At 37.0% G+C, this 26882-nt stretch overlaps 1 protein-coding gene across 1 annotated transcript; it reads right to left on the reverse strand.

The window, feature by feature from the left end:
* Positions 1-350: 350 nt before the first annotated feature.
* On the reverse strand, positions 351-24950 carry LOC113049665 (protein shisa-9B-like). Its single transcript, XM_026212204.1, has 4 exons — positions 24325-24950; positions 21796-21917; positions 4397-4549; positions 351-1594 (listed from the first exon to the last, which is right to left on the reverse strand). Exons 1-4 carry the CDS (start codon positions 24948-24950, stop codon positions 1200-1202), a joined length of 1296 nt encoding a protein of 431 aa, XP_026067989.1. The 3' UTR covers positions 351-1199.
* Between the last annotated feature and the right edge of the window lie 1932 nt (positions 24951-26882).

Here is a 26882-nt window from a genome sequence, read left to right on the forward strand (position 1 = left end):
GCAATCTAAGTTTATGTGATCCACATTATTCACAGCCAGATACTTGGGATAATTTGAATGTGGATGGCAAAACACTTAATGCAGCATTTTATGCTAAGTGAAATGGTTCACATTATGTTGCTAAAGACAAAAGGAATTACTGAATCAGTTTTCAATACCCAAAATACTTGGAATGCAACAATGGCAGTGTTGTAACCATCTTGTTCAGTATCAGAATTAACCATTCATTCTTTTTATCAAACCTAACATTGAAAAGTAATGAATGTCTATCATTAACCCTATGGTACTTCCTTTGTCTACAGTCTAGAGTTGCACTAAAAGATAGGGCCAAACAATATGTGAACACATAGTGAAAGGAAAAGGTGTATTTCAGAACACATGACAATCAACATTTTCTACTGGAATATGACAGCCGTAAACAATATGTTTGTTTATATTGTATGCATCTTTGTTATTGAAGAACCACCATGTGCTCGCTGAAAAGCACAAGAGCTCTCATATAACGAGTTCATCTGTTGGAAAGGCACAAGCCCAGTGTTTTTCAGGGTATAGCGTGTCACTTTGCTACAGGAGGTTTTTGGTGCACACGCTCTGGAAAGTCTTGAGTGTTGAGATGAGAAGAGCTAGAGACATGATTGTCCTCACATCAACTTTAATCTTCTAGACCGATGTCTTTTGCTTATCCGAGGAAGCTTTTGACATTTTACATCCTTGGTAACATTCTGTTATGTACAAGATTATGAGAAAACAGGGCAGTGTACCTTGAGGGACTTTCTCGCACGCTTTCAGGTTGTTACGAATCATGACAGTTGTGCCATCTGGTACGTTTGATTGCATTGATTGTTTAGGGTTTAAATGTGTCCTCATCACTTTGACAGATGGCCTTGTGATAAACTCATCACTACAGGTCAGATTATTCATTTGTGACAGTATGGACACAGAACGAGTTCCTTTGAACAATGTTACGTTCTCCCATTCAATGAGGCCAGGGCACACCTGTTCCATGCCCAGCCGCTCAAAGACAAACAGCACACATACAGCCCTGCAGATCTTGATCTGGACCGCTCAGTCAATCCTTCCAGCAGGACGGGGTCCTAATCCACACTTCTTCCTCTATCAGGCTTCCTTTATTATCCTCATTCTCCGATCCATGAATCCACTCAGGCCTGGGCTTGATAAACCCGATGTTGCGGCCCCGTTCACACGGTCACCTCAGTCTTGCTGTTGGTGACAAAGTACGGATGTGGTGGCAGGTAGTGCTGGCTGTGGGACGTCAGCTCGTTCACATGCTCCATGGTGGTGCTGTGTCTCTTGGGGGCATACATGTGCCGGCGACCCAGCGTTTCTGTCATCTCCCAGCCCTTCAGCATGCCGGGGTTGGCAATGGTGTTCGAGCCAAAAGCCAGTGGGTGAGAGCTGTGGACCTTGGTGGTTTTGGACTTGTGTCCGTTCTGCTTTTGGCAGGGCAACTCTGGGCTGTAAGGGTTGGTGGGCTCCTGCTCCAGACTCACCGAGTGCATGGGAAGAGTGCCTTTCGCTGCCAGGTCGGCTAGGTGCCGTCTGTTGGTGTAGAAGTTTTCATTCGCTTTTTCAGCTGGAAAAGAAAGACAGAAGAGCAAATGTGAGAAAAAAAATCAATAACACTCCATTAGTCAGATGCAAAAAACAACCTGATTGCAGATTTTTTTTCATCCCCTCATAAGTACCAAATAATAACACATTTAATAGATCAAGGGTTATCATTTGTTTTTCCCAAATGAGCTATATTTTTCTCTGAAAAAATTTGACAACCATTTCCTCATACAAACGACAAAAACAACAACAACAAAACAGCATGTTTCTGTAGAGAAATGAATTAATTATTTATTGACCACCATGTCATTATAAACTAGTTATTTTTCTAATTTCCGAAATATTTTCACAAATACAATTACATTTTCAAATAACACAACATATACACTTACTTTTAGAAGTTAGAGTTCTGTAAGTGTTTTTTTTTTTCAAGCAATGTTATTGATCAAAAGTGACAGTAAATGTCGCAATAGTTATAATGTTACAAAAGATTCTGAACTTTCTTTTCATCAAATGTTCCTGAAAATTGAGCGGCAAATCAGCATATTACAATGATTTCTGAAGGATCATGGGGCACCGAAGACTTGAGAATGAGATGCTGAAAATTCTACTTTGCATCACAGGAATAAATTACATTTTAAAATGTATTCAAAAATAATCATACTTTGTAATAATGTTTCACAAGATTAGTATTTTTACTGTATTTTTGATCAATTAAATGCAGCCTTTGTGCATCAGCAGAAGACTTTCATAGAGCATGTGTTTGATATTTTTGGAATTACATGAAGGTGAGTAAATAATCATTTCGAAAAATATTTATTTAATTTTATTTAACTATATATATATATATATATATATATATATACATACAATTATGGTTTCTTTACAAAAATATATTAGAATCTTCTAAAATATCTAAGAGTACCTCACATATTCATTATAAGACAAGCTTTTAAGTTGGCATTGTGAATAGCGACCAAATTAGTTAGACTGTTTGGTGCTGTTAACATCCTAATGTCAACATGCTCTTCACTCTTTGCTTCAAGAACATGTGTTTTTTGAATGCAAAATTAGTCTGGACTGCTTCCATCATCAAATGGAAATATACAGCTCTTCCAGCTCTTCAAGAGATAAACATTTTCAACCAGTGCTAGTCGATCATTGATAGCCTGAAACACAACTTGCTAAGACCAGATCAGACAACAGAGTATAAGTGATTCTTATGTGTTTACAGACAGTGTTACTAATCATTTCTGTTTTTATGTGTGTGTTACAATTTTTTTATAAAATCCATGGAACGTTGCTAACGGTGTATCACCTTCCAACTCAGCCAGGCTTTAATTGGGACTGACTACACTCTGCTTGAAGTCCTCCTCATTTCAGCATGACATTTTAGACATTTTTAATTAAATATTCTTCAGTTGACCTTTTTAACAGCAATGAGTCGCAGTAAACCGCAGATCTAAAACCTCATACCAGGAGGCCAAGCGCAGAATAAGCCAGCCGGACGAGAGAAGAGCTGATCTCTGACGAGACTGTTTCACTGACATCAATACGCTGAGATTAATTCACATCAGAGGAAGGTAGCGCACTGAACTCAAATGTTTCAGACCCCCAGCTGTGGCTTGTCTCCTGGGCCTGTCTCTAACAAACTGTCCATTTTTGGTTTCCTAGTGATCAGTCTGCACAGACAGCACTTCAGTGGATTAACAAGTGAGCAGTTTCATCTGTGGCTGAAAGTCTCAGAGCATCACGATCATCACACGTTCCTGCTTCGGCTGGTTGTTTGTCTGCTGATTGCTAGCTGTCATCTCACTGAAGTCTTTTGATAGGCTTCACTCTAATGGCAAACTAATTGATGTGAGAAGTATAAAGTGACTATGTTACTACCAAATGTTACCACTTTAGTGATGGGCGCACTTAGGGGTGTGGTGTGGTGGGGGGGAGGGGGGTGGTGTGACGACAATGATTTCTGTAAACCTGTGAATCATGCGAGTTCATTGAGATTTTGACCAGCGGGAATCACCAGAATGTGGTGTTTCGAGGGCTTTGAAACAGTGGATCATTTTGCAAAGCAGTTGGTTCAACTGATTCAAAGCTTCGAAAAGGTTTGTTTCTTCCATCACTATAAAAAGCAACACAATTTAGCTAGTTGATTAAAATCTAATTAATTAAATCACACAAAAATTTACTTTAAAAAAACTATGCTTGAACACTAAAAATAGAAATACTTTTTTATCTGATTGCATAACCTAGATTACATGTAATCAGTTACTACTCAGCACTGTTGATAGTACAAGATAGCACTGTTAGTGGTGGACATAATACATTCTGAAGCACTGATAATTCAGTGACTGGAAAAGACAAATTAGATATTTCACCAAAGCATTTTTTGTTTCCCAACATTATAATTCATAACATACATATTCCATAAAACATAATGTCTGATTCTGTGCATACCTTTATGTTGGTTTGCAGCTCTCCTGACATCAAAATCCGAATATATAATTTCTAATCAATTAATTAAGCTCATCAGTTTTTGCAAAGATTAAGGACTGTGACCATGCATTAGGAGAACATGCTGTAACTTTGCTCATAAAAAATTTAAGTCAAGACCAGACCCCTAACATTCAGAACAATATGAGACTGTGTAAAGGTCTAAAACATGGCCTGCCAGTACATCAAAAAGATCTCAGGTCAAGACCACATGACTAAGAACTCTAGCAACAAGTAATCACACAAGTTTCAAACGTAATTTTCTCAATTATGAGCTTGATTAACATAATTCAATAAAATCCACATAAAAGCACAATGGCCGACTTACCCACAGCCTTGAGTGAAGCATACTTGTTGTGCTCATTTCCAGTTTGAGATGGCTCATAGGGCTGGGCTACAGGCACCTGTCCAAGGGCAGGGTATTGTGTCATAGCTTGCATCATAGATGATCCAGGTCCCGCACTGTTTATTTGGGCACCCTCTAAAGCAAAAGAACAAACAACAGATATAAGATGTTTCCATAAATTTTATCATTTTAAAATAAAAGTAATGCTTCCAGAGTCGTCATGACCTACCTACCTTATTTGTTTGTTAGATTGTTCGGTTGTTTGTTCATTCATTCATTCATTCATTCATTTTTATTTAATGATTTATCTGAAGGGAAATCAGTGTCAGTCCAGTGAGGTGGATGGGTTATCTCTCCAAAGGAGAAGTGCTCACTAACACACATTTAGACAGATTTGTGAACAATATTTAAGAGAAATAGGCCTTTTGTGTACATAAAAAAAGTTCAGCTCATGAAAAATGGGTGCATAGCGTTGCATTTATAATTTTGTTCAGTGTTTGTGTTTATATACACAGGGGTTAAATATATATATATATAAAAAGTTAAATAACTTTGATGAAATTAAATGTCTTGCTTTGGTCTTCACTGGAACTGTTCTGTTTGCTCCGCTAAACTATAATTACTAATAAAATAATATAATAAAATTACTAAAACTGAAACTAAATCTAAATGAAATAAAAACTATATAGAAATGTGTTCGCAAAATAAAAAAATAAACTGAAACTAACAAGACCATTCATGAAACTAACTAAAACTAAACTGAAATTTAAAACTAAATTGAAAATGATATTAAAATAAAAACTTTTTTTTTTAAAAAAAATTTAAAAATGCAAAACTATCATAACCTTGTGACAAACGTGAGGTTAACTGCAAGGTAGTTGGCTAGCACTCCAGCTTGTCACTATTGAAAGAGACAAAAATGTCCATGAATAGTAATTACTCAGAATAAGGCAGTCTGTCTCTATCTATCTATCTATCTATCTATCTATCTATCTATCTATCTATCTATCTATCTATCTATCTATCTATCTATCTATCTATCTATCTATCTATCTATCTATCTATCTATCTATCTATCTATCTATCTATCTATCTATCTATCTATATCCCAAATATTTAAGTAAATGATGATGCTGAATGACTATGACACTTCTTGGTAATACTTATTTCTTTTGTGGACGCGCATTACACACATTATTCCGGAAGGCTAAACACTGTATCAGAATCTATTGTTCTTCTACACATTAACCCCCTTAGAAATCTTTCCCAGTGCGTTGTCTCAAAGCAGTTGGGATACCTCCCATCAGAGTCCGCTAAATTAACATTTAACAATATCTTAAACTGCTTGAGGGCTGTTCCATTGACCCATCAACACAACTTGTGAGTTTTCTCTTTGGTGATTCACTCTGTTCCCCCAGGAAGCAGATCATTAGTCATGGATTTCTGGAGCTCCAGCCAGGCTCTCCGGTGCTACTAATCGAATCCATTTGGACTGCTAATATCAAAACATGTTAATGCCAAAAGCACTGGCAAGTGACAGTCACAATGGGCAATTTATTGGGTTTTTTTTCCCCACAAATTTTTACACTTGATTACATCAAAAACTTTAATATTGAGGGCTGCAGATGGTGTAAATCATAAATGATATTCTAGAGATTGCATTAGTTGACATCTGGCCAGCTGAAGGGGGGCACAGGAGCATGGCAAATTGACTTGCCTTCTGCTTATTTCTAACCACAATGAGTTGCATGAGATATAATGTAGAAAGTACAGACAGACACTGGAGAGCAACTGGGAAACAAAAAAACAGCATATTAGCTGTAAAAGACACTGTTTGTCTAATTCTTTCGTTGTGAATTATGCACAGAATAAGTGTTGTATTTGTTTTCAATGCAAATCGTGTTTTTTGTAGCACTATGCTACAGTGCAATAGTGCTGTCTGATATTTTTTTCTGTTCTTCAGATGTGTTTTAGTTGTTTAACTTTTGTTGACCTGTTGTCTTGGAAACCTCTTCTTTTCATCTTACTGGATGGCTGTTTGCTACAAGATTTTACCATCTGCATCACAAGACAGACGGGCTCTTTGCTTAATACACTTCAAACACAAAAGGGCTGAAGACAAAAAAAAAAAAAAAAAAAAAAATCTGTTTTTCTTCTATTTCAGTTTTCTCTCTAAAAATCACACAGACTACAGCTCAGTTGAAGTCATGGCCTAATGGTTAGAGAGTCGGACTCCCAATCAAAAGGTTGTGAGTTTGAGTCCTGGGCCAGCAGGAATTACTTAGGTGCCCTTGAGAAAGGCATTGAACCCCCAACTGCTCCCTGGGTGCCGCAGCATAAATGGCTGCCCACTGCTCTGTGTGTGTGTGCATGCGTGCGCACTTCGGATGGGTAAAATGCAGAGCACAAATTCTGAGTATGGGTCACCATACTTGGCTGAATGTCACTTTCACTATTTAAATTTCATATTAAAGGGTTAGTTCACCCAAAAATTACAATTAGCCCATAAATTACTCACCCTCAGGAATTCCTAGGTATAAGACTTTCTTCTTTCAGATGAATCCAGTCTGAGTTATATTAAAAATTGTTTCATGGCACTCAGCAGGTGCTGAATGCATCAGTCCAAAAGAAGTCAAATAAAAAGGTTAAAAATCCATTAAAAAAAAGTTTCTCAAATGGCTCCGGGGAGTGAACAAAGGCCTTTTGCAACGAAAGTATGCATTTTTGTAATTAAAATATCCATATTCACAGGAGCAACTCTGGGAGGCTGATGTATGAGGTTAGCTTTGTGCATGCATGAGTTGTCAAAAAAATAAAATAAATTAAAAAATTAAAAAAACTTACAATTGCAAGAAAACTGGCAAATTTGTGAGATAAAAGGTTGCAATTACCTTTTTATTTTTTATCCCGTGGCATAAACGTGCTTCCACATTATAGTAATAATTAGAAACGGTGCAAATCAAATAATATTTTGATTCATATAATCAATCATCTACATCATTTGGAAATGTTGCTCATAAAGGAAATTACTTTAATCATAAAGGAATAATCTCAGATAATTAGATTAAACAATTTGACAGTTCAGACTTCAGGCTACCAAACATGAAGATCCCATAAATGCATCAGTTAATATGCTTATAAACCAGGTGTGCAGAATATCTAATTAAATGTGAGGAAATTAATTACGCAGTGATCCATAATCTCTTAGGCAGTAAGATTAATTCCAGTTCTAATCAAAAGAGTGGATGAAAATAAGTCATTATGCAGTGGAACTGTAATAAAGGCAGAGAAAATGTCCTGTCACAGAAAATTAAATGCCTGTCCTGGGGTTCCATGAATGATTATTGAATGTTTCCAGAATCAATCTTTCAAATACGGAGCTCCACCTAAAACAACCTTATCTTCACACCTAACTCCAGAAATGCTGTATCTGTGGACTCTTTCCTGACTCGATTGTGGCATCCATTGGGTCTGATGGCAGGTAATGGTTTTTCAAATCCACTGACAGTGACAAATTTTCTTTTTGACGAGGTCATTTGTCAAACGAAGTATGATACTACCTCCTGGTTATTAATATTGAAGCAAAGAGACACTTGTGGCATTATTCAAGACAAAACACTTAAAATGAAATGAAATGAAAACTTTTAATTAAATTTATGCATTTAGCAGATGCTTTTATCCAAAGCGACTTACAGTGCATTCAGGCTATCAATTTTTACCTATCATGTGTTCCCATGGAATCGAACCCCCAACCTTGCGCTTGCTAACGCAATGCACTACCAATTGAGCTGCAGGAGCAAAGGTAGAAAGGGAGAAAGGTATGGGTATTCTAATTAGAATATTGTATTTTATGTTCAACAGAAGAAAGAAAGTCAGGTATGTTATGTTTCAGGTCATTGCCTCAAAAATTTGTTTCGAAATACTGAGGACCAAAAATATCAATTGCCATGGAGATGAGTGGAAATGCTAACGGATCGCTCTCTTCTGGTAATATAGACCTTGTTGGCTGGTCAGGGGCTTAACAGCAGACAAAGCTGCTTGTGTTTGGATAAAAATAGATTTCAAGTGACAAAACTATAAACGCCGGAGTGACAGAAATTGCTGTAATTTGTGAGCGGGTTCAGAGAGAGAGAGAGAAAGCCAGTGACCGTTTATCTGGCAGGAGATGCCAGCTATGCGTGAGATGTCACCCAGCACTGGGTTCTCATCATTTCACTCAGCCAGGATGTCTGATTGGAATTTAGCCCATTTTTGAAGAGAGCAACTTAATGAATGTGCCAGTTCTAGTTATGCTACATGCACAGTTCGATTCCCTCCTGGACTGTGACTCAGAAGCCTTATCTAACGCTGCTAATATATGACTGAGGTCAACTTTGGGAGGGAAAAAATGCATGAGACATTTTCGTCAATACCTAATAGAGATATTTTGCCCATATGAGATATTTTAGTTAGACTAGTGCTGAGTTTTTCATGAAGAAAACAATAATCAATGCACCTGCATTTTTCCAATAAATAATACATCTAAAATGACCAAAATTTAGATGTTTGTTTGTATTTTAATCAGCATGTTTGTTTGTGTTTTTAAGTGGCATGCATACTTGGCAGTTATTAATTCCTTCTTTAATTCTACATCTGGATGTATTTGAAGTATATATTATACAGCACATAATAGAGGGTTTGTGTACAGAGAGACCAAAAGTAAAATTTCATATATATATATATATATATATATATATATATATATATATATATATATTACATCCAACTTGTGTGAAGTTTTAGTTTGAAGGAACCCACTTAATGCTGTATCTCAATGATAAATAGAGATAATGAATACAGAAATTGGGCTAATTACAGCCTTATTTCCCACTGGTCAAAAACAGATATCAGTGCCAAGCTAATTACTTTAGAGAGGGGCATGAAATTACATGTTGTGTCTGATAAAAAAACTCTCTTAACTAAAAAGTGCAGGGTATGAAGAGGACACATTTGATATATCAGAAATGTCCTCTCTGTGACACCAATAATTGAGATTCTTAGCTCATATCTTTTTAATGGAGGCATTAACGAAATGTTATCAATGATAAAGCTGGGCGAAATTGGGCTTTTGTCTCCTTTTTTACATTTCCAGTGCCTATTCATAATGGAATGAAAAAGCATAACTCTCCTTCATATAGTTTGCAAATATGAGGGGGAGTAAATGATGATTGGATTTTAATGTTTGGTTGAACTATCCCTTTAAAGCAGAAGGACACAAAAGTGTTCTGAAAAGAAAAGAGAACCTGCTCAAATGAGTCAAAGTAAGTCAAAAACAGACACAGATAGTCTGCAAGACCTCATAAAAAATGCAGTAGAGTATTTTGGGATCTAAACACAATAGTGGTGTGGGAAGGGCACAGACATCGTCACACAAAGATATCTGTGGAACTGAACTGAAAAGTTTTCTTTTTTTCTTTCCTTTCTGAAATCGAGCCGCCTGACCTAGAGGTCTTCACAGTGCACCCGAGACCCGTCGACCCCGGACCCGACCCGGGCCGTGATCAAAGACTGCTTGTGTTTTTTGTAACTTACAACTTGTAAAATTAGGAAAAGAAAAGAGTGAGCCAAAAAAAGTGATCTCTCTCTCTCTCTCGCTCGCAGACTCAGAGTTAATACAAGTGCACGCAGGTAATGCTTGCAGACTTGACACACTCATGTTTAATATATTTCAAATCAGCAACACAATCTGAGGTGAACAGTCACATGAATGTTTTCTATGACGCTCAAATTGCGTTAAAGCATTTTAGGTTGATACAGCTAGCACGCATGTGCAGTCTCGAGTGCATTTCATGTTTCGATGGCAAGCAGTGAGGGACACTTCGACCGCCAAACCACGTTTTACATTTTCTCCCATTTTTATAATATTATAAATGAACCGTTTAATCATAAAGTTTTAGTGGTTCAGATTCAGACTCGATGCAGAGCAGAGAGCACAGACAGAAATCAGATGATAGCAAATAAATAACGTCAGCGGCCATGGCATTGCACGAGCGATCGTTATTATAGTTCAAAAGGGTAAACAGTCGATGCTATTATGCGAGTTAACTCAAATCAGAATGTACATGTGCACAGTAGCATTTGTCATCCGTCACAGTGACATCAAGTGGACTTTTGAAGCTGAAAAAATAATGAGTGGATTCAGCTTGGACTTGGAATAACGAGAGGAATAACATGAATAACTTTCTTGTCTGAGGATTGTAATGCATCACAGGCATTCAGGTACAAGGAAGAGAGACTACGGCTCTTTAAATTAGGTAAGACAAAAAGCTGTATTCTTCACAACCGGTTTATTGACTTGTAATAGCAATTTAAGGTGGAATATGTGAACGTCGGGTCCAGTCGGGTCTGTGTCTTCCCGGCAGGGTTCAGGTCCAGATTTCAAATAATATACGGGCCTGGGTCGGGTCCAGCTTTTGAAATAATAGACGGGTCCGGGTCGGTTCGGTGTAGTATATTACGGGTCTCTGTCAGGTTCGGGCACGAATTTTTGGACCCGTGAAGACCTCTACCATCTGATGTCACACGGTCGGAGGCCCCTCCTACAATTGTTTGATTGACAGCAGTGCTTCAGCACAGACTGGACTTGTGTCTTACCCACTGATCTCTATATATGACCATATATATATATATATATATATATATATATATATATATATATATATATATATATATATATATATATATATATATATATATATATATATATATATAAAACGTCAACCCTGACTTTCTTCTGTTAAACATAAAAGAAGACATTTTGAAGAATATTTGTAATATTTTTTAAGAGTAATATTTGTAATAATTTGTAATATTTGTAAGTTTTGGAGTTTGGTGACCATTGACTTCTTTTGTGTTGGCAAATAAAAGCTTAGCATGTGATTCAACAGCAAAATGGCAGTAGAATGCAGGACGAGCTCTGACTTATTTGATCTGCCATTACATGACTCATACGCACTCCACACAACTCCACACGTGGGCACCCATCTTAAATTTGGAAACCTACATCCGAATATTCATCTCTCCCCAGGAAATTTGGACATTGTGTCAGGGGCGCATTGGTTTAGAATAAGTATGCCACTTATGGACATGGACCCCTAACTTGCCTCATAGACTCAAAGCATGGATGTAGGGATTGCACATCCCACCACACTTTCAAAAATAAAGGCTCAATTCCACAAATGGTTTGAAACTTTATTTGAAACCTCTTTGGGGAACCAAAAGGGCCCTTTTGATGGCATTGTTACAACCCTTCTGGAACCTTTTATTTTTATGAATGCACACACATCAAGTCTTTTTTTTCAGATATCTGAGAAAACATTAAATGACACTATTTCCTAAAGTTTTAGTCGATAGTCGACTCTCTCACTGACTAAGTGAAGAAAGCTTCACTGCATTGTGCCTGACAGGCTGATTAGACCTCAAACTCTAGTCTTACAAGCCTCAACTTATTAATTTCATGCTTTACATTGCCAGTACTGTGCTCTCTTCAGAGAAAGAATAAATACGAGTGTTTGGTAACTGCAAGCACTTCTTCTGCAATTCTTTCCAAATCTTGCCTTGTGGTGGCCTAGTAGATATACATATTTCATCTTCTGGCACTCCTTGCACTCTGAGCCTGTCTCTATAGCCTTTTTCAACGTCTTGGTGCATTCCAGCAAAACAGTGTGTCCACTGCAGGGGCCTCATGGAAATAAATTGAACTTTCTACTGTCTTGGAAGATGAGTTGATATTTAAGTCTCAGGCCACAATTATTGCAAACAATCGGTATTTCCTAAGTTATTTTACAAACAAATGTGATTTTCAAATTCAGTTTGCATTGCATTCTGCCTGTACTGCTTCATTAGTATGGTACAGCTTCATGTGGTTATTTTCCATAAATATTCAATACCCTTCCTCAGCCTCAAATTCAATAAATATTAATGGACAGGGATCGGCACAGCATTACCCATTACCCACCTTCAAATATTCCCATAGTTATTAGTACTACTGTTTGCTTCTCCACAGCAAATGGGTTTATATCGTACTGATGCAGCCTTGAGAGACAGTCAGTCAGACCAGGACTGGAAAAATGAGTAACAGCAGAAACATGTTATTTGATTTTCAATGAGCCACGCCATAGTGACCAGAGGGCATAACATGGGAATACAAAATGTATGCTACATGAAACAAATGGAGCAATCAAAATCATTGAAAGCACTGCCTTGTAGATTTCTTTAAGAGTTTACAGTTTATTTGTTTCCAGATGCTGCTTGTATTGATATTTTACATTAAAATTGCTCTTTTTGTTGTTTTTGATTGCTTTGGATAAAAGCGTCTGCTAAATGAATAAATGTAAATGTAATGTAAATGTAAAATGAGTGTTCAAATGCTTTTGGGGGACTCATTATTGATATTTCTCTCTAAAAACACAGTTTCACCTGATGGTGAACTCAGTTTAGCATTAATATATATATTTTTTATATTAATGAAAAAAAAATCATACATTGTAAATCTATTGTTGTGTTTAAAAAGAAGGCCATTAAAATGTTTTTTTTTTTTGTTTTGTTTTTTTGTATGCACTTTTTCAGTGCAAAACCCTGCGATGGGAATCATGGGATTTACAAATCGCCATCTGGCTCAAAGGAATAGATGACCTAAAAATGAAAATTTGCAGAAAATTTACTCACCCTCAGGCCATCCACAATGTGGATGAGTTTGTTTCTTCATCAGAACAGATTTGTAGAAATTTAGCATTGCATCACCAATGGATCCTCTGCAGTGAATGGGTGCCATCAAAATGAGAGTCCGAACAGATGTTAAAAACATCACAATAATCCACAAGCAATCTTTTTTTGCTTGTAAAGGTGCTTAATGTTTTTATTATGATAAATTGATTGATGATGAAAATTGATCTCCTGATTCAGATAAAATAGCAATAGTATTGATAGAGGAGTCATATTTTAGCCGGAAGCAAGAGTTTTAAGTAAACATTTTAATGATGGATTTGTTTCTAACAAAAATGCAGCTTTTCACTTTACAAGATATTAACTGATAGACTGGAGTCAGTCCATCAATTAACATTTTGTTAATCCATAGTGGATGTTTTTATCAGCAGTTTGGACTCTCATTCTGACGGCACCCCTTCACTGCATCTTGGATAGTCTCAAGGTGAGTAAATTCTTAGCCATTTTATTCATTTAAACTGGTCACATTTAACATTGTTCTCCATATTTTCATGGAAGAAATCCAGTCATTTTGAATCCAGTAATTTGCTTGAGGGCAAAATATTTCCCAACACAGATTTCACTTAGATTCATCACACAGATTTGCAGCATCAAGCCAATCTGCTAGTTAGTGTTGTTGACTAAGGAGCAAAGCATAAGCTTGTTTACACAGTAAACATTTAGTGAAGCGATGATAAAACAACACAGACAGCATAAATGTCACTATAAACACAATTCCTAATAATTGTGTTTTATGTTTGTTTAATAATGGTGTAAAATGTTCAGCATAGTAAACAAACACAAACCACATTCAACCTGAAAAAGACTGGGATTAAAAAAGCTCAAAATCAATAAACAGTTTATCTGATCAGTTTATCTGATATGAACTGCCTCACTCCCTAAATGCTAAACATAGTAATAACCTGATTTTTTTCTCTCAGTGAAGACTTCAAACACTTGGTCCAGAAACTCTGGAAGATAAGATGCCCTCCAGACAAAATTCTGCCACTAAAAAATGTAGACCAATAAAAAAAAAAATAGTGGACCCAATTCTTACAGCGGTTCCAAAAAATCCAGATTGGACTGACCCACTTCAGGAGTGCACATCACCGCTGGGCTTACATTTTGACTGAGAGGAAGTGGTCTGACAGCCACTCAATGACATGGTTTTTAAGTTGAGAAGAAATACTAACCCCCCCCACCCCCCAACACACACACACAGACACACACACTTGAACACCTGCGGTAAAAAGAGGCCATGCTACCGTAAGTGCTCCAGTTGCGGTGGGAGGCTTGTGCCATGGACAAACGATAGGAACAGGAGTTAGCACACAGTCAGGGGGACAGCATGTGCCACACAGTCAGGGGACAGCATGTGCCACACAGTCAGGGGGACAGCATGTTGACACCTTTGTACCTTGAGAAATGCTTGAATAAAAGCATAGCCAGACCATAACAGACAAAGAGCTCTTATTTTGCTTTAGTTATCATCACGTTACTTTAATTGTTTGGAGTCAGTGTAATCGTTTTGAAATTGGGCTTTTCGAACTGACATTCTTTGAAATGCCATTTCTTAAGATGCTATTTTTTTCTGATGATGCCGCCTTGTTTACAGACAAAGTCCGCATTGATTTAGAATTTGAATGTCCTTCTGTCATTCTAGCTGTGCTGTTCGAACACAAAGTGAAGAATGATTTTCATGCTGTTTATGACGGCTCTGCACTTGCATAACAATAACAGCTCTTGTAGGGTGCCATTATGCCACCAGAATACATTTGGACAAGTACTTGAAGCTATAGAACATGTACAAACCAACAATCCACATTCTGAATAACACTGCAAAATACATGCCTACAACTAAGCTTATTTTCCTCTGAGGTACACTTGCAATGTACACTAATTATGTTTTGTGTAATTTAGTTTTCATATTTATTATTAAACAGGCTTTTTTGTTTGTTTGTTTTTTCTTTTCTTTAATAAACACCCCCTTTGCATGTGGATCATAAATTACAGTTTGCTGCCCTGGAATGCAGCTTTTCAAATATAGTTTTTATCTTTTCTATATCTCAATACCAGTTTCTTCCCACCCTTATGAAACAAAAATATATTGCAGTATATTGGAAAATATCATGTAATATATTTGGCATATATTCTTATATATATTTATTTTTTCCAATATATTGTAATATATTGAAAGCGGCAATCATTTGTATATTTTGTAATATATTATATAATATATGTATCATCAATATATTATTAAATGTATTCAAATATATAAAATATTAAAAAATAAAAAGGGAAAATAATATATTACAATATATTACAATATACTTTAAGAAATATATTGGTAAATATATTTTCCTTTCGTAAGGGCAAAGCCTGCATCACATGTGACAGGATCACAAAATAATCTTTTCTGATAATTATGCTATGGACCCTTTTTACAAACTGTGATGACAGTTTCCACTGTTAATAACATCATAAATCTAGCAATTCTTTTATTTTAATTTTTTCATTCAGAACTGGTCAACGATGCTGTGTGAGTGAATGTAATACAAAGTCTGAGAGACCGACAGCAAATTTGACAGCTTTTTTTGCTTTCTTTTAAACTGTATAAAGTAGTCAAAAAATATAAGTAGCCATGATTTAATTAAAACTATGATGGATTAATAAAATGTGGCCATGAATTAATAAGTCGTGGGAACAAATTCTTATTTGCAACAATGATATATTTTGTTCCACATATACATTGGTCTCCATTCCAAACAAACTGATAGTATGAGACAGGAATGACCAGAGATCTTAAACTAACAGATAATCTTTTCTAACCAGCCGCTCTTTGTTTTTTTGTTCAGAAGGCTATGCAGAGCTGTAGGTGCTACACAATATCCATCCTGTTATATTACGTCAAGCTTCTGAACACACAATAGGTGATTCTGATCTGTACATGTGGGCGGTTTTATGTTAATGTTTCATAAATCTGACACACTTTAGAACAAGGGGATTGTTTTTTTTGCATCTTAAAAGATCAAATTGGATTTCTCATGATGTGACCCCTTTAAATTGAATTGGGCAATTGCTCCTTTACAATCATCTATGGCCGTTTTCTGCTCAATCTGTGGGAGTGTTTGACTGATGGTGGGATGTATGAAGGTCTGAAGCAATCCACCCCCTATTGTGACACAGATCTCAAAGAGCCAATTTGGGCCCGATAAAAAAGCAGCCTTTCTCAGCTCTCATCATCTCAACAGTTGCTTTAGCAGTGTGAGCTCGCATGCACCCTCTGACGAGCCAGACGGGCGATTTATGTCACAGCTCCAATCGGGGATTATTTATATGTTTTGCTTGGTTTTGATGGTGTGGTTTTTTTTTCTAATTATAATGTGTTAACTTGGAGCCTATGCGATCTGAGATGTCCACACCATTGCTTGCCAGTCATCGCAGCCTTCCTCGGATGCTGTTGATTTACATAGCCACCTACCTGTCAGCACATTGACTGGCAGGAAATTAACTGATAATTATTCATTTGGGAAGTGGGGCATTAGAGGGAAGAGGGAACTCTGTTTAAGAAGTGATAACTGATCTGATTTCCCGGGCTCTACTTGTCCCTGCCTAAATTCATTAACCAATAACAGTAATTTCAGCTGTACTCTTAATCCCTGCCCTAACATATTTTACCATTCAGCGTTCAGCACCAGTATGAGAGACTGCAATGATTAAACTGCAAAGGAGAAGAGTGACCACTCTGTTAACTGTTCTGCAAAAAGTAATTAGGGTTTATTGAAGGTATCAGATGATATTTTGATATAAAGTTCAGTATTTATTTAATATGAACTATATTATCAGCGTAACTGTTTCTTTGAAAAAAAAAATTATGCGATATTTGTTCAAATCCCAAAAATATATGTTTATTAGAACATTTAAATTAAATATGAAATTCAGGATTTTCAATGTGATCTCAGATAGGGAGGCAATAATATTAAAATTCTGACTGAAACCAATAAGCTGATAATTATTTTCATGCATTCTATGATAAAATCATTTTAAAAGCTAGTCAGTTTAGGTCTCACAACATCATATTGTAGGGTATGTTAATTTGATATTTAATTTGACAATGATTCTTTGATAAATCGTGGATTCCAAAACTAGTGCATCATACCAGCGCCTGTGAAAAACATAATATTCAAATAAAAAAATAAAAATTAATTCAATTATTTTAGTTATTCAATTATTTAACTCCTGGGTTTAAGATAAAATATAAATAGATAAAGAAACACTGTTATTGAGTGTTGGATAACGGAGAAAGTGATTTAAATAAAAAAATTGGAATTATTTAAATTGTTTTTTTGTTTTGTTTTTAGGAAAAGTTTGTGATATGCTGAAACTCCATAACAAGTACCTGTAATATTGAGACTGATACGTTGATAAATGTATGACCAGGTCATTATTTCCCATCGTGCTAAAAGGTGCAATCACTACCAACATTCATGCATCTTGCACAACACCCATATGATTCCATTATGATGGTTTATTTTGCCTTTTTTTCAGTTTAGCCGTATTTTTATTTTTTCACACAGAATGAAAACAATGGTCAGCAAAATCTTACACCATTTCCATGGAAACAAGCAGTGCAGCCAACCAGGTAAAGCTGTCTGTGTAACTAAACCACAGCTGAACTCAAGGATTTCTGACAGGAATATTCACTCCTGGTAAAACTTCTTCTGTTGTGTTTCGCTACTGTAAGCGCAGAGAACACATAGCATTATTATAATCTGGATACATCAGCTTTGACTTAACTCAGCTGCAGTTTTACAAACTCCACACAGTACTGCATTTCGATTCATCTTCATGCTGCTTTCACCTCTAACAGTTATTTAGTCCTTTAAGCTCACAAAATCTGCTCTAAGCTGTTCTGATGTGTAAACAGAAGACAGAGAGTTGATTAGGTTAACTGGCATAATAATGAGTCACCGTTAGTTTCTTTGCCCAGCGGGTTCTGAGTTTAAGCAGATTCTTATGAGTAAAACTGTGCTGTACAAACACTGGCTCAGGGTGTGAATTAATTATATATCACTGCTGTCACCTGTTTAAATAAAAACAGCCTCAGTACAGTTTAAAAACACTAACTGTGGGCATCCCAGATTTATTGTGCAAGTTAGATCTGTTTTGTAATGGAAAATTGCAGCAGTTGGGCAGTAAATACATAAAGCTCTCAAGCCAAATCAAGTTTATTGTGCTTGGTTAACCCGGACTGCTGGACCGGGACTATGAAATGCATTCCAGTCACTGATTCACTGATTCAATGGTAATTCTGTTTTTCCAACCACTATATGACTCCGTTTTGAAAATACAGATGTGATTTCAAATCAGTGTGTTGTAGAACAGAGGTATTTTGAGCGTTATTATATACAGTATAGCATGTGACAGGAAATTTTGGCTGTGAGACGGTCTGAGGAGGAGGAGATGGACCATTCTTAGAAAGATATGTCCTGCCTTTCAATTAAATTAACCAGTCGCCTCATTACTAAAGGCATCGTCCAGGGAGTCAAGTTTCGGCTAGATTCAGTGGTTTGAAGGTTTAACTACACCCTTATGTGTACAAAAAGCTTCTTTCTTCATAGATGGCTAAAACATAGCGCTATTGTGATATCAAAAGAGTTATTCTTAACCATTCAGCATTATGCTAAGCTAATAGGCTAAGCTGTTAGCTTGCTAACTGAAGGATAACTGAAAACAGAAAGACGGAAATTTTTAATTCCTCAGTTTTTGGCTCTGGTGATGTGTAAAATGTGAAGTCAAATATGTTTTCATGATTAAGAACAAAACAACGTAATGCATTTCATGGACATGAGCAAATCAATCTGAAAAATAAAGTTTATTAGCCTGACTTGAGCAAAAGAAGGTTATAGAATTACTATAGAAAAAATAGCTACCCGATTGTTTTACACTAAACCAAAATGCTCCAATAAAGAGGTTTTTGAGGAGACTGGGGACAAAAAAAAAAAAAAAAAAAAGAACTTACACAAAGTTTGGGGACAGTATATATTCAGAAAGGATTTATTTCATTTACCAAAAGTGAAAGTAAAGACATTTATAATTGCCAGAGCTAAACTCGTCACCCACATGGGCATCACAGCACAGTGTCTGGTTTGGCACAATGGATCTGTCACTAAGTTTCTACTTTAGTCTTCTCAACTTTTATGAATTCTCTCGACTTTGCTCTGCTTTGCTTCATATGTGTAACCTTGTTTAATACAACAAGGCCAAGTCAACCCCAGGTCCCAGTGTGGCACCAGTCAGCACTTCTCAAGTAAACACTTTAATGGGTTTGTGGCCACAGAGCCTTGAATGTGAGCAAGCTGGTGGTTTGGACTGTTTCCCCTATTTTGTACAGCGAGATGTTTGAGCTCCCTGCAGACGGTCCTTCTCTTATGATGTTATTTCTCCCCAGTATTGGTAGAGACAGCTCTTTAGAGGAGCAACACCTGCATGTCGCTCCGCTCTGCTCCGTTGCACTTTCAGCACCAAGCGCAATCACTCAGCCAGCCTGTTAACATACATTCCCCATTGCCTCTTAAGTGTTGTTGGAGGAAAAACACGGGTGTGCACTACAGATTTCACTCTCTTGCTCAAAACAGACAGCTATCTTTAAGTGCTCGATTTGTTTTCTTTCCAAGAAAATCAGTTTCCTCCATCTCAGACAATAAGCGAAGACAAACAGAAAAAGTCAAGCATGAACATGCATTGTGATAAAAGGCGAATATCAACAAAGAGCTTTTCACTTCCACTTAAATTCAGAAATTACACTCCCTGTTCACTGATTTCTTCGAAAAAGCAGATTTAGAGAAATTGCTCAGCAATGGATCTTCTATTGTGAATGGGTGATGCAAAATTTCTCCCCCCAAAAAAACGAACTCTTCTACATCATGGATTGCCTGAGGGTGAGAACATTTTCAGCAAATTTTTATTTCTTGGGAGAACTATTCCTATAAGCAACCGCTGTCAGGCCACTGAATTACACTGTGGAAAAAATAAAAGCCACCAGACTTTATACAGCAATTACATAAACATGCTTTACCAGGCACATCGGAGTGTTTGCATGAAACACGCAGGCTATAAAAAGAGCATACAACATCTGCTACAACTGCTTTTCTGACTCTTATTAGGAGGCCATCAAATAAAACGTAACTGTTTGACTCAACACAAGGCATACTGATCTAAACAACTGGGAAGCAGTTCGGGAATCCGTCAGCACCATGGCAACACTGTGACATGCCACTAGACAATGTTAGTAAATCAGTGCTGTCTGTGGGCTGAACTTTATTGCATTAGACTTCCTAGCTTGTAATATTTCATTTTAAACATTATTTATGGAGGAGGCATTACTGATTGTTTTTCATGCCAGATATCTTTTGGTAAATAGCATATTCACATTGCCTTGGAAAGCAATGTTTAATCATTTTTGCCTCAGCTAAATTAAAGGAACTTATAGTTAAGCAATTAAATACAATATGGCCTCGAGTGCCTTATCACTTTAAAAAATAGTTACTATATATTAAAAATATCAAGAAAACTATTTTTCATTATTTATTCTTTATTTTTATTTTTTCCCGCAAATTCAATCAGGTCTATCTTTTTAGTAGATACAGTTCCAGACTAAATAGACCACCGCATTTCAACAAAAATATGAATCTGCTATAGGAGCAAACAGTAATATAGTGAACAGTTGCTTTACATCATCGCTGCCTGTAACTATATCATGAAGTGTTCTTTGTATTGACTAATCGGCATCCAGGACCAGAAATATCTGTTTTTATCATTTTTAATATTGTGCAGTCAGCCTCTAGGACCAGAACTTCCCATTTTATAACATATTGCACTGACTAATCAGCATCCAAGTATAGAAATTACCATTTTAGAATATTCCATATTGACCAAATCAGCATCCATGATCAGAACAGTCTGATCTAAAATATTTTGTATTGACCAGTAAGCACCCAGGACTGGATCAATGCATTTTAGAATATATTGGATCAACCAATCAGCATGCACTACAAGAATGATCTGTTTTATAATATTTGATTATTCACCAGTCAGCATCCAATATCAGAACTATCCATAATTTAAAAATAAATTAGAACACTTGCCAAAGTAAAAAAAAAATTTAAAGTGATAATTTGATTGTTCTTATATTTTACTGCACATTTGTGTTTTTTACATGAAATAACAGCATGACGTGAAAAGAGAGTGAGCGAGAGAGATAGAGTTGTGTGTGTGTGAGTGTGTGTGTGCTTGCTGTGTGTTAATCAGCCACTTAGCCTGTAGTAATTACTATCTCAGCATGTTAAATGATCACTATAGACGCAAGTGCTACTGCAGCCCACCGGACATGCCAAAAGTGGGCTTCTGTAACTACTTCCCCTGTTCTCAGTAGGAGTCGAATCAAGCAGGCGAATATATTTACTATTGAATAGCCATAGGACCTCACAGCTGCTTCTCTGGGGTGAAGAAGATGCATCTGCTACTACTGGATTGTCACAGCGGAGAGTGTTTTCCAGAATGAGCTAAACTGAGCTTTGAGTGATATGGATTTGACCTGTTGTGCGTGAGCTCTGATGGTAAGGAACAGATTAACTTACGCAGGTTGTTTCCTGTTGCTCTGGCCTGCATGTTCTCGTAGTGTTGTCCATGCACCGCCAAGTTCTCCTCTCTCTCCACATGCTCTCCTGGAGCTGTCTGGCGCATCACCTGGGCCAGTGCTCTATGGAGAAAAGCGTAATTTACTTATCTTACACAAAATAAAACTCTTAATTCATTTAGAGCAATTCAGTACATATTTACTGTTTGTGACTGACATTTGTTTAGTAGATTATAAATAAATGTTGACAAAGTTCTACTGCAACAATGTGTTTCTATTAGACCAAAATGAAAATCTGATCAAATATGCTGATGAGTAGTTTTCTTTCACTTTGTTGATTCATCTCCTATTGAAACAGCAATCACGTATTTATTTATTATTTAAATAGCCAATATGCTTTAGTTTTCCGGTTATAATAGTGAAGTGAAGTGTGGTCAAGTATGGTGACCCATACCCAGAATTTGTGCTCTGCATTTAACCCATCCAAGTGCACACACACACAGTAGTGAACACACACACCGTGAACACAGACCCAGAGCAGTGGACAGCCATATTGCTGCGGCACCCGGGGAGCAGTTTGGGCTTCACTGCCTTGCTCAAGGGTCTCACCTCAGTCGCTAGTATTGAGAGTGGAAGAGAGCGCTGGTTATTCACTCACGCCACCGACAATCCCTGCCGAACCTGAGACTCGAACCCACAACCTTCATGTTACAAATCCGACTCTAATATAGCATGTTGGGAAATTTCTAACTCATTTTTTGTAGGCTGAAAGTTGTAACACCCTGTGTTGGCAAAGTCATTAAGTTTCAGTTGATAAGATTAACAAGCATTTTCAGGAATAAGAAAATCCATTCTATGTTTAAATGACTGAAACACAACATAAGGGTAAAAAAAAAAATACTCTCGTAATACTTGATCTAAGAGACATATGGTCTAAGCTACAAAACTCCCATCTGGGTTCCACAACCCAACCTTATGCACATAAAACTGATAGATTCCTTCACACCAAAGCTTTGAAATGGTGTGGAAAGACCTTTTTGTGGAGATACGTTGATTAAACTATCATGAAAATAATTAAAATGGTCAGCATGGTGCAATATTCAAAAGGCACTGTATTAAAAGGGTGTAAATAGCGTGTTGTGGGTGGTGGATGGTACACTATGGCAAATATGAGTTTCGATTGCGTGTACGGGTTAGTCTAAATAGAGTGAAAGGTCAGTGCACAAACAGAATGTCCTTGAAATATTAGCGTCATTAGACACAGATCAGTGTCCATTATCCTACTAATGTCATGGACACCTCTCTACCGATGTTTATATGAGTGAGCATACGTGAATGTTCATTTGTTTGGAGTAGAGGCTTTTATAGACTAAATCTGTGCTTCACCATGGAGATAATTAGAGACTTGCGGAGATGTTGATGAATGTTTAAAACACTGCTGATCGAATGCTAGTCAGTTTTTTTGTTTATTTTGAGATGTTGGTGTTTTTGTAGTACATCTGCTTCCAGCTAGAGTCTTCAGAAGAAAACATGTCCAGTCTTTAGTTTTTATTGAAAGAAAGAAATGAAAGAATTTTCTTGATTTGAAAGAATTTGTACATTCCATCCCTTATAGGCCTACTAAACCTTGAAACTCAAATGAATACCTGTCTGTGAAACTAAAGGAGCGTATTCTGTGCTTCTGTACATGTCAGTGTTGTAGACTGCCTGAGTGATAAATGGAGACAGGAAAATGAAGCCAGTAGAAGTTAGAAAAACTAGCACAAGGTCATGATGATAGAGTCGTGTCAGTGTAATCCTTGAAAGCCTTGAGCTATGCTGAATGACATCCCAGAGGAAAACTGTCTTGTTTTGAGGTTGCTTGTGATAGCTCAAAAGATATAAGCACTCTCATTCATACTGATATCAATGTAAACTAAACTAAATAAACCAATCTCATTAGGACAGAATAAAAATAGATGCAAATTAGGTCATTGTTGACCTATTGTGAGATTTTACAACTAAATCAATGCAAACAGCATATCTCTGATTTTTCAGGAAGACTGTCATATAATGAAGTCCATAATGAAACACCTGATGGAAGACTTTATCTTGCAAATTGAAGGACTGTTTGTGACATTGTGAGATAATTACTGAAACTCTGAAATGTGGAAACATGCAAACAACTTAAGTAAACATCTCCATTTGTTAATCGAATTGTTGTCTACAAGAAATACATATTGAGATATTAAGGACATCTAATTTTTATCTTTTTATTCCCTGTGGAATAAACTCATCTCTACAACCATTAACAACAACTTATGAAAAGGATAAATAAAACACACAATTACATATACATATAGTGATACAGAGACACATATAGATATGTAACATAGCATATATATTTGGTTTTGGAATGATTATTCTTTATTTATTTATTTTAAATCAAATTTTCTTTCATTCCTATGAAATAAAATGAGCTCCACAACGCAATCACGCAGACAATTTACAACAGCGTTTGAACTTGAATTCGCAAAGACAAGTCACGTACCTGGACATGTTCTCTCTTTGAGGTCGATGCGCCTTCTCCAAGCCAAGTTTGGTGAATATTCCAACCAGCGCCATGATAGCAACTACTCCGCATATGATATACACAATCAAATTTGTTTTATCCTTGGTCGAATCGTGTTGGTCCATCATCTTCGGTGGTGGCCGGCCTGTCATAGACCATGGCGGGGTGTCGTAGTTTTTGCATGTGGTCTGATCTAATCTGGAGTTTTTAAACTCGCAGCAGAACCTGAAGCCACAGGTCCCGCAACAGTACAGGTAGCTACCCGTCCGGCACACGAACGGAGGATCCCACTGACCCATCACATCATAATAGCCCCGACACCTGTCCTCCGTGTGAGGGGTCTCAGAGAGACCGTTTTCCCCGTCTCTGGAGTCGTTGAACCTGGACGCCGTCGCCAAACCATCCAGGTTTTTCCCAGGTTCTCCATCCGCGTCGCACACAAGAACTTTCATCAAAAAGTAACCCAGTAGTAAACCAGTGCTTTTCATCCTGCGCTCTTCTCTCCTCTTCTTTACCACGGCTAATCGGACGCTGGAAAATAGAGTTGGGTATCTTTTGTCATGAAGTGTCAGGACGCATATCTCCATCAAGAATATCACCGCCATCAGAGTTGATGCTCATGTTTGAGGATACTTGAGCGCCACGGTTGGTTTACGCGGGCTTTGAAGTTTGCAAGTGTTCGCATATATATATATGTAGATTTCTATCGTTCCAAGTGTGGCATAGCAATAAAAACTACGGTGTATTGTCTACTATTTTAGCCTATCCTTAACACCAGCGGTCTTGCGCACTCTGGTGCGTGGAGTGTGTGGAGCGCAATGAGCAGCGCTTGAACAGAGCTCTGAGTGAGACTGAATGCGTAATGATGAGAGGGGAGGTGGGGAGAGACCCAAGTATGGGCACATGGAAGTAACAAAAGGATTAGGAGAAGGAGAGAGAGAGAGAGAGAGAGAGAGAGAGAGAGAGAGAGAGAGAGAGAGAGAGACAGAGAGAGCGGAATGTGCACATCAATATCAAGTCCTGTAATTCTCACATGAAAAACATGTAGCACATAAAATGTATGCACTCATATAACTCGGCTAATGCGAATGATTAATGTTTTTATGCCTTTATGCCCTTAAAAAATAAAAATAAAATAAAAATAAAAAATTAGGGTGCAACTGAACTAAAATGGAAAGCTGTTGATAGGGTAGCACTTTTTATCTCTGCTGAAATTGATGAAATATGCTTGTATTTTAGATTTTATATACACTTGGAGTGGCAGTGACAAAGCGGCATGATAGTATTTAATTTCAATAACAGTTGGTGAATTCCGGCAGCATGAGTGACAGACACCATAGTGATGAAAGTTGAGAGGAAATCAACTTTATGCAAATGAGAAGAGACATGATGCAGGGACTTCCAGTGGTAGTGCTAAGTTGGACTCAGAGTAGGTGCACCAACCAGAAACAACAGCAAATCAACCCCATGAACTGCACTTAAGGAAAAGTAAACACAGGCACAGTGGGCCTGCACATTTCATTGATATATTGGTGTTGATATTTTAAAATCTTCCAAGATTTTGGAACTCGGTATATAAAATCAGTGGAGGATGCCTTATTCATAACCTGAAAGAATGTGTCTCGCGAATTTATTTTCATCTATTCATCTCTCTCGCTTTTTTTTCTGCGCCCTGTAATACAGCATAGAGGGAGCTAATTCAATTTTTCCTTTTAAAAATGTTTTTTTGAGGTTGTTCTGTCATACAGTGTTGTCTGTAGGCACTTAGTGAGTAATTCTGGGAATTGTGAGCACATGTATATAATGTAGTTACCGAAGCTCTTCTACCTAACTAAATCAAATGTTTAGTCAAAAGTCAGTTAAGTTGCCAGTTAGAGAGTTGATTGCACAATCAAAAAGCAAACCCCAGACAGGCTTACATATCTCAAGAGAGATAATATAAATCAATTTTATCATGTTAATATTCTGTATTAATCCCTTGTTTTGTATGGTCTGCACTCTGCATTTACAAAATTATACCCGTCCCTATGGGCATTTGGCATGGCAAACAAGACCTCCGCTCAGAATAAGTTAATTACATACTGCTGCAGATGAATGAGTAATCTGCATTGTTTGTCTTTGAGAGGACAAATAAACCTGCCTAAGGTGGCAGAAATCTTAACCTTTGAAAGAAAAATGAAGCACTAATGCAACTACATAAAATAAGGGTTTTGGAGTATTAATGTTCTGAGCAAATTCATAAAACCTTATGAAAAAAAACGTGCAAAACTGGGTTATCAAATGCACGAGTCAATGAGGCCATACGTAAAGTACTTGAGAGACACTGAGGGATCACTTGGTCTTGTTATTGCCATGGTAACCAGGTGCATAATGGCCTAATTTCATTTTCCAGGTCCTATTGGAATTAGTAAAGTGATTTTCTTAACACACAGAAAGCCAGAGAAAAGTGCCGTCTTTCTATTTTTTCCAACCTTTTTTTTTTCTTCAGCAGCACGATCCTTCAAGTTGTATAAAGGACAGCTGAAGCTGAATGATGG

This window comes from Carassius auratus, chromosome 3, assembly GCF_003368295.1.
Source record: "Carassius auratus strain Wakin chromosome 3, ASM336829v1, whole genome shotgun sequence".
NCBI classification, from domain to species: domain Eukaryota; kingdom Metazoa; phylum Chordata; class Actinopteri; order Cypriniformes; family Cyprinidae; genus Carassius; species Carassius auratus.

Coding starts and splice junctions, on each gene's coding strand:
- LOC113049665 (XM_026212204.1), bottom strand. CDS start 24,950: ATGGCGGTGATATTCTTGATGGAGATATGCGTCCTGACACTTCATGAC. Junction 21,918..24,324: donor CAAAGAGAGAACATGTCCAG/GTACGTGACTTG, acceptor TTTTCTCCATAG/AGCACTGGCCCAGGTGATGC. Junction 4,550..21,795: donor AGCAACAGGAAACAACCTGC/GTAAGTTAATCT, acceptor CTTTTGCTTTAG/AGGGTGCCCAAATAAACAGT.